Source organism: Diadema antillarum, unplaced genomic scaffold, assembly GCF_040938485.1.
Source record: "Diadema antillarum isolate AM-2024a unplaced genomic scaffold, OU_Dant_1.0 seq00000562_RagTag, whole genome shotgun sequence".
Taxonomy (NCBI): Eukaryota; Metazoa; Echinodermata; class Echinoidea; order Diadematoida; family Diadematidae; genus Diadema; species Diadema antillarum.
The window spans coordinates 1,637,943-1,651,970 of NW_027271501.1; the positions used below are offsets into that span (position 1 = coordinate 1,637,943).

At 37.2% G+C, this 14,028-nt stretch overlaps 1 protein-coding gene across 1 annotated transcript; it reads right to left on the minus strand.

Annotated features, from left to right (window-relative positions):
- Nucleotides 1-2,373: 2,373 nt before the first annotated feature.
- LOC139735024 (voltage-gated hydrogen channel 1-like) lies at nucleotides 2,374-13,677 on the minus strand. Its single transcript, XM_071645798.1, has 5 exons — nucleotides 13,414-13,677; nucleotides 5,586-5,753; nucleotides 5,038-5,167; nucleotides 3,395-3,562; nucleotides 2,374-2,666 (listed from the first exon to the last, which is right to left on the minus strand). Exons 1-5 carry the CDS (start codon nucleotides 13,675-13,677, stop codon nucleotides 2,374-2,376), a joined length of 1,023 nt encoding a protein of 340 aa, XP_071501899.1.
- Between the last annotated feature and the right edge of the window lie 351 nt (nucleotides 13,678-14,028).

Genomic DNA, 14,028 nt, shown 5'->3' on the forward strand with positions numbered 1-14,028 from the left:
ATAATTGGTCATGCTCCCAAACATTTGGAAGATCTGGTTGTCATGGTGATTCTAATTCACATTTAATTGGTAGATTAGTGCAGCATTAAGTTGGATTTCTATGCAATTAATTTACATCATGATAATTATAATTTGTGATGATTCTGCTGATATAGTGTATGCACATTTATTTGAAAGTTTTCAAAGAATAGTAAAGTGGAGAATGAGGAGAAAGAAAGGAAAAAGTGAAGAGATGTGCTTTAATACAGTATTGGTCATGTTTGTACACATTAATGACAATTAGAAATGTGTGCCTTGGCATTTTATAGTCTTATTACTATAATCTCTACAAATATTTCACTAAAGTAAATTTATTTGTGAATATATTATCATTTAAGACATTTTACATTCATAATCAGTTTATTGCACATACAGACGAGATCCTGGCAATGCTTAATTCCATGGCGTGGGTTTACAAACTCTAATGGCAGCGCTCTGTACAAAATCTACAACAAATTCAAACCTTTGTTTCATTCCATTACATGTGTGAAATGTAAAACAGTATTACGTTAAAACATTGCATTGCCATAACAAATGCTCAAAGCTCATAAAAGTATCAAATTCACTTCTCTGTGCTAGTAGTAGAAGTAGTAGTAGTAGTAGAAGTAGCAGCAGTAGTAAGAATAATAATGATAACAGATTCCTAGTGAGTAAAATGAGAATCAGAACAAGATCACCGATGACAGGTTCCATTTGCACTTCATTGTAAAAATCCGCCTTGGTATAGGAAAAGAGAGAAAAAATGCTTTGTCATAAAAACCTTGGTTACAAAAATAAGACATCTCAAATTGCAATATCTACACTACTAGCTGTTACTGGCATACTGATATAACAAATACTGATTTCTTGAGAACCTTTGCTTCCCAAGAAGTGATGAAACAGTACAAAATGAATGGTATATTGCCAAAACTGTATGAGTATATATAAGATAGATTGTGATGAGTGTTTAGTTTGCATCCTTTGGGAATATTAACCAGGTATTTAAAACAAATGTTTTTGTTTAATTCATGTGGGATGACGCTCGCTACACCATTACATTTCACACACCCTTATGATTACTTTCAAATTCACAGCATAATTTATGTAGTTTTGTTAATAGGAGGATATGTGTTATTATGATTGGTTCCATATAGGTTAAATAACATACAACATTCACCATTGTGCCACTGCACCGTCTTAGGGCTGTGTGTATAGCAAAACGATAGATCAAGGAAATGTTTGAAAGATTTGAATATCAAAGAAAAGTGGTTTGCAATATATCTACGGTTATTCTGACTGACTAAAGTGATGCGACCTGCATAGGGTCACTCTGACTAACCAGCGGGATGCAATCTATACTTTGGGTCATTCTGACTGACCATTGGGATGTTATCTACCTACAAAACGCCAAGTGTCATTCTGACTATAACCAGTGGAATGCGATTTACCTCCAGTCACTTTGATCGACCAATGTGATTCAATTTACACATGAGTCATTCTGACTGACCAGTGGGATATGATCTACTAGAGTCATTCTGACCAGTTAGATGTGATCAACATAGAGTAATTCTGATGGACAAGTATGATGCAATCTACCTAGAGTCATTCTGACTGACCAGTAAGATGTGATCTACCTAGAGTCATTCTGACTGACCAGTAAGATGTGATCTACCTAGTCATTCTGACTGACCAGTAGGATGCAAGTTACCTATGGTCATTCTCACTGACGAGTGAGATGCAATCTACCTTTTACAGTCTTTCTGACTGACCAGTAGGATGCAATCTACATACTAGGGCCATTCTAACTGACCAGTGGGATGCAATTAGTAGCACTGGGTGAAGGGGCAATGTGAATATTTGATTGTTATTTGTGTGCACTTGACAGGTTTATGTGTACTTTCAACCCTCTCTATGCTTTGTACAAATACGACCAACCACATCCTTATTACCAGCACTTTTTCTCTGTAACACTTCAATACATGTGTTATAATGTGAGAGTAGGAGAGGACAAATGATATTGTGACCCATTGTCCACCATACAGAAAATAACATATAACAATACAACCACACATTCAAAACATCACATATCTTTCCCAAAGAGACTAATTTGTCAACTCGGGTCAGACAAATACAAATCATGAAACATAGATGACATTTATCAAAATCGTCAATGTGGTAGAATATATATTTGCATATTTATCATTCTTGCCAACAGGGGAAGAGATGATAGAATTAACAAACAGCAGTCACTTGGCAAAATATTCCATTCATGTTGTCCACAAGGGGTACAGAGTCCACTTTCAAGGCAGGTAGATGCAGATATGCTGCTGAGAAGGCCGCTCCACCCCTCGGGGACTAGGCCACGGAAGATGCGTTGCTGTGGAATTCTGCTTGGACGGTACCACCGTGCGTCGTCTCGTCGCCCAGGGTGACGGATTCCTGCGGGGCTGGCTCCAGCTGCACCCCTTCTCCTGGTGGTTTTTCCTGGTCCGTCTCCCCCTTCCTCTCCCCTAACCCATCCCTCTCCCCTGGGGGTTTCTCCTCATCAGCTTCCACACCAAGTTGCAGCTTCTCAGATGCGTTCACCTCCACTACCACATTGACTTGGTTCAGACTTATCTTGGGCTTCTCAGCTACATAATCATCCTCTGGGGTAAAAAGAAAAAGAAAACACATTTAAATACAAACAAACAGAGCAACATGGTTGACAACTGCTGCTGAATAAGCAACATACTAATACACATTAAAAAGTATTTTTTTTAAAAAGGCAAAAATTAAATTTGGTTTATTAAAATTGATTGAAAAAATCACACTACTAGTATGCGACAGTGGAACCTTGATATAACAAATTCAAATTTAGCAAGTCTGATAATAAGGTAATTTTGCCAGTTCCATTCTGTAAAAGTGGAAATTTTCGCGCATTTCGCACAACTAGAAGCTAGCGCGAAAATAGAAGCACGCGAATATTTTTGCATGCCATGTGTTCCAGTTCTTGATGTCTTGATTCCGCAGAATTAAAAACACGCGAAGCTCTTCTTACACAGCCAAGCGCGAAAAATTAGTCACGCGAAAATATCCACTTTTACAGTATATTATTTCGCTTTTACGCGTATCTCTAATATAACAAGATATATTTTTTTTCAGCAGGTGAACACATGACACATACCATTGCAAAGGGAGATCTTATGGGAAAAAACACGCAATATCACCTGAGCAGAAATAATAGAGATGCATAGATTTTCGCTATGAAATGCATACAAAATTATGAATATGAAACAAATATTTTGGTTTTGAGGATGGAAATTGTAAATAAAAGCAAAATCCAAGTTTCTTGTAAATCTAATTTCACTATATACAATGATGAAGCAGGTCTCACCTATTTTAATGCCGTGCTGGTTTAAAGTATTCCTCAGAATCTCAATCTCTTTCTCCTGAGCTGTGCAGTATTGTCGGAACTTCTCCAACTCGTGTTCGACCTCCTCGCATAAATGCTTTTGCTGTTCAATTTTCTTCTCTGCTTGCGTTTCCACCGACAGAATAACACCTAAAGGGGGATTCAGACAGCAAAAGAGAGATTATTTGCAAGTGTGATACAGTCGACTCCCATTATAATGAAGTCCTTGGGACCAGCCGTTTTCTTTTGTTATATCGAAATTTCGTTATAACCGAACAAATAAACAATGAAAATACACAGAGTAGATAATCTTGTGGCCTGAATTTTCACTTCGTTGTAACCGAAATTTTGTTATAACCATGTTCGTTATCACGGGAGTGCAATGTATGGAATTTAAACAAGGAAAAGGATTCTGTTTGCTTTTTCTATGATTAGATTTTTTTTATTCATGCTTATTTCACCTTGGTATGAATCATGCAACACATGTTTTATGTCCATATGGCATTACAGTGCACTCCCGTTATAACGAACACGGTTATAACGAAATTTCGTTATAACGAAGTAAATCTTCTGGTCCCAAAATTATCACCATTAAAGTCTATGGTAAAAAATTCGCTTATAACGAACACGGTTATAGCGAAATTTCCGTTATAACGAAGTCTTTTCCGAGCGCCACAGACAAAGAAAAACAAAAGAAATGTGCTCCATTATAACGAAATGCGAATTGCTTTCGGAAATACGTAGCGGAACAAGCATTTATAGCGTCTCTGCATGGGTGAACGCTTCAAACCACTGTGTGTTCGCTCTTTGTGTCACGCACAGTTTCTGAGGGGAACTTGCGTTTATTATTGTGATACAGTTATCCCATCATACTTCACATAGCTTTCCAGTGTATGATGAGTATTCAGCAAACAGAATATGATATATATACGTGGTTTCCTTGTTTTTGTTATATATTGTATTTGTTCGGTTATAACGAAATTTCGTTATAACGAAAGAAAACTGCCGGTCCCGAGCATTTCGTTATAACGGGAGTGCACTGTATATGCATCATGTTTCATTCAGTAAGTGATACTGACGAGACTGCTGTACCATATGTAATGTCAATTTGCTTGCTTATTGTTCAAGAAAGAACATTGAAACGATGAAACACAAACCTGGGCCCTGTCACATGAAAAGATGCAATCAAGCATTTAAGTCAAGTATCAGCCAATCAGGACTGAGTTTTCAGAGACTTATGTTTGATTTTCGGACTTGTGTGTGATCTCAACTTGTATGCAACAAGGCCTTTGCAATGGAATGGAACATAATTCTTTTAAGAGGGGCTCCAGCGGCCATCATGATTTTGCTGTTGCCACGGGCAACTTGAATGTACACCAAGTCAGTGACAATTCTAAAGTGATGGACGTGTGAGGCATAACCCTTTGTGTGCTTTGTATTCCAATTGGTACAGAAAATCCCATAGCATTGTACGCACTGTCAAAAGTCCCTGGCACAGAAAGGGTTAACTCTTGGAGTGCTGATGGCACAAAAATCCCATCATGTTGATTTCTACACACTGTCCAAAGTCCTTGGAACATGAAGCGACATATTGAAAGGCAAGCCGGCTCTGGAATCTGACTCACCGTTGACGACTCTGACTATTCTCCAGAGTCGAAGGAGGACGATGAGCTGAGCAGCGGCAAATTCTTCCTCGTAGATCAGGGACAGGATGTCGAGCACGAACGAGACAATGATTACCAGGCCGTCAAAGACCTGGACATCACATAAGCAGCCAGTATGATTTTGTCATTCAATGGGAAAGAAAGAAAGAGCAACACATACAGTCAGGTTTAAAGATATTAATCTGTCCTTCAAAAATGTTACGGGTATCCTGAAAATAAACTCGTGATTGATTCTTCCCTCTCCCTTTTTTTTCCAAAAAATAAATTGTTGTACAATATGGCCCAACTATGCAGCCCTTTACTCTTACTTTGTTCTTGCTCAACGTATGCTCACAGCACTTTGGCATTGATTGACAATTGACATGATCGATTTCAGATCAGGAATCAAACTACCAGTACTTGTAAATTTGTCATACAATTACGTTGCGATTTGAGAATATGCTATAAGATATACAACACATAGTGTGCCACAAGTGAGAAGGCTGAAAGATGACTGATGCTACAATTACCTCAAGCTTGCTGCGAAAGAACTCCATCTGGAAGACGAGAATTTTGACGATGAGCTCCAGCATAAAAATGGAGAGAATGGTCAGACTGAAGTAGTGTAAGATGTGTACCGCCGACACTTCATTCTCCGGTGGTTTAGCCGTACCGTTGACCTCGCAATTTGACTCGGACTGGTGGTATGAAGACAAACCAAGCAAAAATTTCAGGTTTATTCACCTCGCTTTGGTCAAACAAACAACCACAGTCATGATCATAGCTTGGCTGCCTTGCAGTTTTCCAGACATGTCAAATTAATCTGTTATGGAAGTCATCATATTATCATGCTTTTATTTACCAAGTTTCAATGTCCTATAATCATCATTCAGAGCTGAAGATACAGATCTTTCAATGTTTTGTGATGGTGGCCATATTGGAATTCAGAATGGCAGCCGACCCAGTAGTCAGATCTCTTGGATCCAGCAATTTTTTAAATCAGTTTAAACGAAGTCCTTGGGACCAGTAGTTTTCTTTCGTTGTATCGAAATTTTGCTATAACCAAACAAATAAACAATTAAAAACAGAGAGCAGATGATATTGTGGCTTGAATTTTTATTTCGTTTTAAGCGGAATTTCGTTATAACAGTGTTTGTTATAACAGGAGTACACTGTATATGCAAAATTTCATACTCTCTGCCAGATGTGAGCATCTCTTTCACATATCCCCACTAAGATACCAGTGTATAGTGGCACCCTTGTGAGCAATGAGACAGATTATGGGGAGGGGGGTATGTTTCACTCCACACAGAGGACTTTACCAAACTGAAGCATATGATGGGAGGAACACAAATGGAATATGTTATCAATACTCCAACCTTTTGTGACATAGTCACATAGAAAATTGACATATTATGTTGATACTGTATGCGAATAATATGTGTGACATGATTGTCAACAAACTAACACAGTGCACTCCCATTATAACAAACAAGAATATAACGAAGTTTCGGTTACAACGAAGTAAAAATTCAGGCTCTAACATTATCAGCTCCATATTTTTTTATTGTTTATTTGTTCAGTTACAGCATAATTTCAATATAACAAAACAAAACTGCCTCAAGGACTTTGTTATAATGGGGGTCGACTGTACTTTTAACATTTACCATATTACTTCTAAATCTACCTGTAATGAAATAAGGTAGACTAATGTGCTGTGTGTACAAACACTGAATCTGCTTCAAATATAAACAGTGACATTACAGGTTCGTATCAAATGACCCAGCTAATTATGAAACAGAAAGCTAATGTTGAAACACTTCTGGTGAGGGATATCAGTGTGCTCTTTAGGAAATAAAATGAGTCATACTTGAAACACAATCGCCCCTCATAGAAGACAGATTGCCATTAACCCTGTATCAAATCCATGCAAAATTAGAAGACAAGTCCAATGGTCGTCTTTGCTCATTCATTGATATCTTCCCTGTTTTTATATTTCTGACTGGGAGGGTACACATAATGTCACATCATACTGATGAAATTACTGTAGGCTTTGCAGGATGGTCTAATTTTCAGGTTAAAGAATCCACATCTCTATTCCATAGTATCAACTCAAAACTTTGGTGATAAATGCTATACTTTAAACAGAAAAAGGCATGAGAGAAAAAAAAACATTGAAGCAATTCATATAGCAAATGAGATATGGTAATTGATAGGAAATTTACAACATGTTTTTGACAAGGAATAGATCAGAATCCTGAGACACTTTCTTCTTCTTTTTTTTTCTTTTTTTCTTTTTTTTTTTTTTTTGGGGGGGGGGGGAAGTAAACATAATCATATAATTGGCAAAGTGCTATGTTGGATAGTAAAAAGTACTGTCTGAATTATCGTGAAACCATTCTCCCGAGTGTGAATTCAAACCTTACAGGTCTCTACAGAATACCAATGAGTATCTTTGCAATGTCTCTCTCTTATCACAGTACACATTATGGCATGGTCTATGCACATCTGCTTCATCACAAAACTGCAGTTAATTGCCATGTATATAGGAAGTGAATATACTGCATTAGTTTGACCACAACACCAGGTACATCAGTCATCACAAAAATCATGTGACCATCCACAGCCAATCATAAGTGCACATAAACTGATGACCAAAAAAAAAACAAAATGTGCAAATATACTTGGTTATGTTTGTAGTTTTAATAGCTACAATGTATACCTGTAGTTAGTGTGATATACTGTATACGCTATAATTTTCGCGTACATATATTTTCGCGAATTGCCGCTGTCACACATTTTCGCGAGTGGTTAAATTCGTGATTGGGGGACCAGAGAAAATATGAAGTGGCAAAGAAAGTGTGAATTTTCAACTTACTAGCAAATAAGAATGATACTAGTTATACACTGCATGAAAAAAACTTACCAAACTCTGCGAACTAGTAAGTTAGAATTCAACATTTTTGAAGTGGTTAATTCCATCGCGCTAGATTTCTGGCGAGTGGTCCCCTTGCGATAATGGATTGGCTCTCTACAGTATTCGTAAGTAGACGTGGACGTGCTATATGTACGTAAACAAGCTTAGCCAGTATGGTCTGTTCGGTAAGCCGTGACATGGTATACTAGTACTGAAATGTTCGTATCATCAAGGCAAGGGATTCATTTTGGAAGGTAATATTTTCCCGTGTTGTTGATTTCGCGAATAGCTCCCGACTCGCGAAATTCGCGAAAATAAAACCCCCGCGAAATATATAGCGTATACAGTACATACATATCAGTTCAGTTCATCTGTCTTTATATTTGTCTATTTATATGCCCATTTTGCAGTATGGACAGAGCTACCCTTTGCGTCTTCGGTGACAAATGACATATCTACCTTTATGCAATTTCTCTTAATTTTTCTCAGAGCCTTATAGTGTCAGTACACCGGTTACCACATAAATGATACATAAATTGATACATTCATGCCTCCATCTGTTGTGACCTTCAGTGAATTATCATGACCTTTTGACTTAAAGCAACTTGAAGGGGCACATTCTACACACCAAATGAAAAGACATTTGGAATGTAGATTTCAAAAATTAGTGGACTTTTTCCCATTTTTACTGCTGTATTTACTAGTTTGAGCTTCACTCTCAACGATGAACAAATATTTGTGGATAGGTTTAATCACCTCAAATCCCTCCTAAACCACAGAGTACAAAGTTCCATTTTATTCACCTCAATTACACCACAATACTAGTGCAAGATCAGACCCTGGTTGACACAGCTTAAATGTAAACAAGACCACAACTCACTACTGTACATGTGATCTCAATCTTTACGATCATCTTGCTATAGTCACAATAATAACATATATCAGTGACAGTCTAAATGTGAATGAATGTTATCTAGTTAGCACTTGGTATTTCTTTTTAAAGTATTGTCATCAAATACAAGTTGCCAACCCTTCGAAGGTCTGGTCGCACACAACTTCTTTTCAATTTCAGATTAATGAACCTTTGGAACAATAAACCTCATTTCATTTTTGGATGAACAAACCTTCGCAATAATGAAGGTCATTTCTGTTTCTGGATTAACAAACCTTCAGAATAACAAACATGATCCTACCAAAACAGGATTCAGACGAAAGACATTTTTTCATTTTCATGAAATACTAACAAAGTACAAAAATATGATAAAAGTATATTTGACTCTAACATGTATATTTCTCACAAATGTACTTAAATTATTGTGAGTATAACTATCCACCACTATGCACTCATATAGTGAAGTTAAGGATTAAAATGTGGTCACTGCCACTCAGAATATAGTTGAAGCAATAGAATTATTTCAAACAATTCCATCAATACTTACACCATGACATTCGGTTTCACTCTCATCATGCTCCTGCCAAGTTTTACATATAATTGTTTCACAAAGGGAATATGAAGAGATAGTAGCAAATGAAATATGAATTATTCAACAGTGTAGTCGTGTGCACATTTACGAATATGCTCATATTCATATCATCAATGTACCTGACAGTGATACAGATGCCTCTGGTACGTATACCTGATTACTCAGATCGGGATGCATATATACTGTCAAACTTGTGATGATTAAATACAACAGCAGCAGAAAATATGTGTGAATCATCGAACTCCCTTATAACCATCAAGTCATCAAACAACCTTATAACCATCAAGTCATCCTGTCATTATTTCCTTCCGAGGAAAAGACACCAAGCATTGCAACCATCGGGTTTGGATGTCATGATCTGTCATCCATAGTCACATTCACAAACTTGGGAAGTAATGTGTGGTAACCATGACAAAACAAAGCTCTGGCAAGAAATAGAGCTTGACTTTGCTGGATTTTGGTGTTAATTTTGGGTTTTCTTTTTATGATGTCAAAGAAAAATATGAAGAAGAACTGGAGACAGGCAACAATGAATATGAAGTTTACACTGAATTATGAGCCAGGTTTGGAGGATGATGCAATTCTAATTATGGTTTACTAATGATGAACGTATATTTTCTACCATTACTCTTTCATCGAATTCTGTTCTGATTCACCAAACTCTATTCTATTCCATTTTATTGTACTGTACTGTTTATACGCCATGTATTTCACGAATCGGGACTTCCCAACAATTTTGCAAGTGGTTAAATTTGTGGTAGTGGAATACAGAACTTAACAGAGAAATGTATGCATGCATATAACATTCATGTCGGGGTAGGAGGTAATATATTTGTATGTTTTTGAATTTGCGAATAGCTCCAGACTCACAAAATTTGTGAAAATAAAAACCTTACAAAACATTCAGCATATATACAGTACTGTAAAAGTGGAAATTTTTGCAGTGTTGAAATTTTCGCACATTTCACGCAACCAGAAACTAGCATGAAAATAAAAGCACACGAATATTTTTGCTTGCCATATGTTCCAGTAGTTGATATCTTGATTCCGCAAGAATTAAAAACACACGACTCTTTTCTTACCCCGCTGAGCACGAAAAATAAGTCACATGAAAATATCCACTTTTACAGGATTCTTTTCTCTTCTATTCTACCCTATTCTATATCATTACATTCAATTTTAGTTTATTCTATTCTATTCTATTCTATTCTATTCTATTCTATTCTATTCTATTCTATTCTATATCAGTCTACTTTATTCTAATCTGATAATCTAATCCAACTCAAGACTACATCACTCATCCTCTCCTTTTCTTTCACTGTAATATCAACATCTTGAGATCTAGGTGCATCCTTTGACAAATGTGTTCAAATATGATTATGTTGCCTGAACATTTCATTTAAAATGTGTTTAAAGAATACACCAACTACAAGTGCAGTGTATGTTTGAGTGTGTCATAAATCTGTGAATGCCTGAGTGTGCACAGTTGAGGCCTCTAACTCATCTTTCTTATTCTACATAGTGCAGCATATGTACAAATGTGTGAGAAAAATATACATCATGCAACATCATTCGGCTGATTGCAGTAAAGCTTACATTATATCCAACAAGATAATATTTTTTCTATCTTTATACTCCATGCTGCTTTTGGAAACTTTGGAAACTTTCCTACCCTTAGGCTCTCTTCTGCAATTTATATCATTCAAATATAGTATTGTGAAGAAACTTTGGAATATGTCACTCAAGCAACTAGAATTTAACACTTACAATCATATACAATGGGCCATATGAATATATCATGCATACATACATAATTCTTTTTCAACATCATTCATGTTTAAACACCTAGAGACCAACACCATGAATACAAATTTAAAAATTTGCTTTGAGAAAGGAAAAAAAAAGGGAATGTGCTGCAAGAATTTCATTGTTGTAACAAATGCAAACCCTTGTTGACCAACACTCGTGCCCCCATACAATGGCTAGCGAAAGTTTGGTATCAAAAGTGTGCAAGAGATTTGGTCTAGATTTTCTAACTGTGTCAGGAATTTAGCACGGCTTACATCATGGGATTCTTCACTGAAATGGCCCAGAAGCTGTAAGAAATCGTTTCAAACTTGTCAAAAAAATAAGTATTTATCAATCAATCCATTACCAGTGTAAGTTTTTCATGACAACTCACACTGACCTGACTCCTTGCTGCCAATATGGTTGACTCATAATCCAACACTTTAAAGATGTTCATATTTATTGCATCTTGGTAATTTCTCATTCAAACTTTAATGGATTGCCTGCATTTCTCTGAGTTAAGATAACGATACACATAGATCATTGGTGTGACTATACATGCGTGAAGAATGATCACAATCATGATGGTGTCAATTACACGTTGACCAGTGCGTTCTTCTTAAATATTATCAAAATCCTTTCTGAAACAAAGAGTTCATCTGAGATATGACAGATTTCTTCAAATGAAAGTAAAAATGCTATACGTTCCAACTTCATCATGCACAAGAAGAGTTTATAACACAGTCTTGTAAGTCTCCCCTTGATTTCTAACATTTAATAAGTGAACATGGAAACTTGAGAAACTGAATTTAAAAGTTGAACTAGAAATGTCGCTATGGCGACTGGTATGCCTCCGCCATAATGCATGATTCTCCTAATGGGTCTATAGTGCATGCGGACAATGTGTGATTACATTTTCACAAAATTGGCAAAATATCAAAATGACATGTTTGTCACAAATGTATTGAATGTTTACCTTCCTTGACCTACACGTGTATGTTTAATTGGATGAATTGGAGGAGAGCATGTATTTGGGGATTTAAGAACTTTAACTTGACTTTGACCCTTTCATAAGTTTATGCACCGAGTAATTTTCAAGGTATGGAGAAAAAGTGCAATTTCTGTATTGAACAGTAAATTGTTATCATTTTCATCTGGCCTTTGATTTATAAGAGAATCACTGTCAGGCAGAACATACAGAAATATGTACTAAGTTTCAAGATAACTTGAGCCACTTCCGAGATATGGAGAAAGAAGTAAGTTCAGCACTTTCACTTTGACCTTTTGACCTTTGACCTTCTTGGCAAAACAAAAAAAAATCCCAGATAATTTCTATTGGGTTATACATGCATACATCAAGTTAAACAAAATAATCCTGCTGGCATTGCATAAATATAAGGAAAATAGTAAAATTTTGAAGTATTGCCTTGACCTTTGACCCCTGACCTTTGACCCAATGAACCCTGAATTCCCTAGATAACCACTGCCAGTCAGTACATGCATATATACTGTTTCATGAAGATACCTTGAACAATTTCCAAGATACAGAGAAAAAAGTAAAATTTTAACACTTTACTTGACCTTTTGACCTTTGACCTTTTGACCTCATGACCCCAAACTTTCATCAGAGAATCTTTATTGGGTAATACATGTATACACTAAGTTTCAAGAAAATATCTTTAGGCATTGCATAGATATGGGGGAAATAGTGAAATTTAAATCATTTGACCTTGACCTTTTGACCTTTGACCTTGAGCATGTGCACCCAAAAGTTGATAGGCACAACTTCACCCCCTAATACACATACATGCCAAGTTTCATTAGGATACCTCAAAAGGTTTTGGTAGCTACCCTGTCCACAAAATTCATTACGGACGGACGGAAGGACGGACGGACGGAAGGACGGAAGGACGGACGGACGGACGGACGGACGGACGGACGGAAGGACGGACGGACGGACGGACGGACAACCCGAAAACATAATGCCTCCAGCACCACTTCGTGGCGGAGGCATAATAATGAAATTCTACATATGAAAGAAAAAGAAATTAGAATTAGTTTGGTCCAAATTAATCCCTTTTTTGCCCTGCAGTTGGGGGAAGAAAAAAAAATCTGAGATGACTGAATCCATCCATTCCAAGACACCGACTCTCTCTGCAGCAAACTTACCTCCAGCAGCTGAAAGTCCAGCACCAGCTCCGTGACGACGAGAACGCAGTCGAGAATGACCAGGACCAGGATGGCGATGTGGAAGGCCTGCGTGGTCATGATGTCGTGGAGGCGCTCTCGCAGCGACTGCGGCTCGCCTCGGCCCTGGATGCTGCGGCCGTCGCCGACCACAGAGTCACTGCTATCATCCTTCACGATCACGCGCTGCGTGTCGGAGGCGGAGGAAGACTTGGTCGGGTCGCTGAGTCGTCGGAATCCAAACATGTCTGTATCACCCGCCACCTACGTGGGAGGATATACATCCAGAAATTACTATTACAGCTGTACTGCATTATAGAAGGCCTGTGCTATAGACTCATCTGCACTTAATTGGACCTTGTTGTTTATTTCATCTTATCTCAGCATGTTTTTGTAGTGTAGATCCGTAGCTCTCACACTTTAAGGGAAATTAAAATGGCAGCCAAGAAAAAAAAAAGTTAGTCACATTCTAGATTTTCTGCAAAAACTCAGCAAAAACTGAAAACAAAACCAAGGAAAAAAAAATCCTCAAAGAAGTCTGATTTTAAAACTATCAGACTTTATCTTTCCTGAGAAGTAAACTCTCACTCACTCATC

Bases quoted from the DNA above. Each gene is read 5' to 3' on its own strand.
- LOC139735024 (XM_071645798.1), bottom strand. From the start codon at position 13,677: ATGTTTGGATTCCGACGACTCAGCGACCCGACCAAGTCTTCCTCCGCC. The intron at 5,168-5,585 runs GTAATTGTAGCA...TGTGATGTCCAG, and splicing joins TCTTTCGCAGCAAGCTTGAG to GTCTTTGACGGCCTGGTAAT. The intron at 2,667-3,394 runs GTGAGACCTGCT...TTTTTACCCCAG, and splicing joins CCAGCACGGCATTAAAATAG to AGGATGATTATGTAGCTGAG.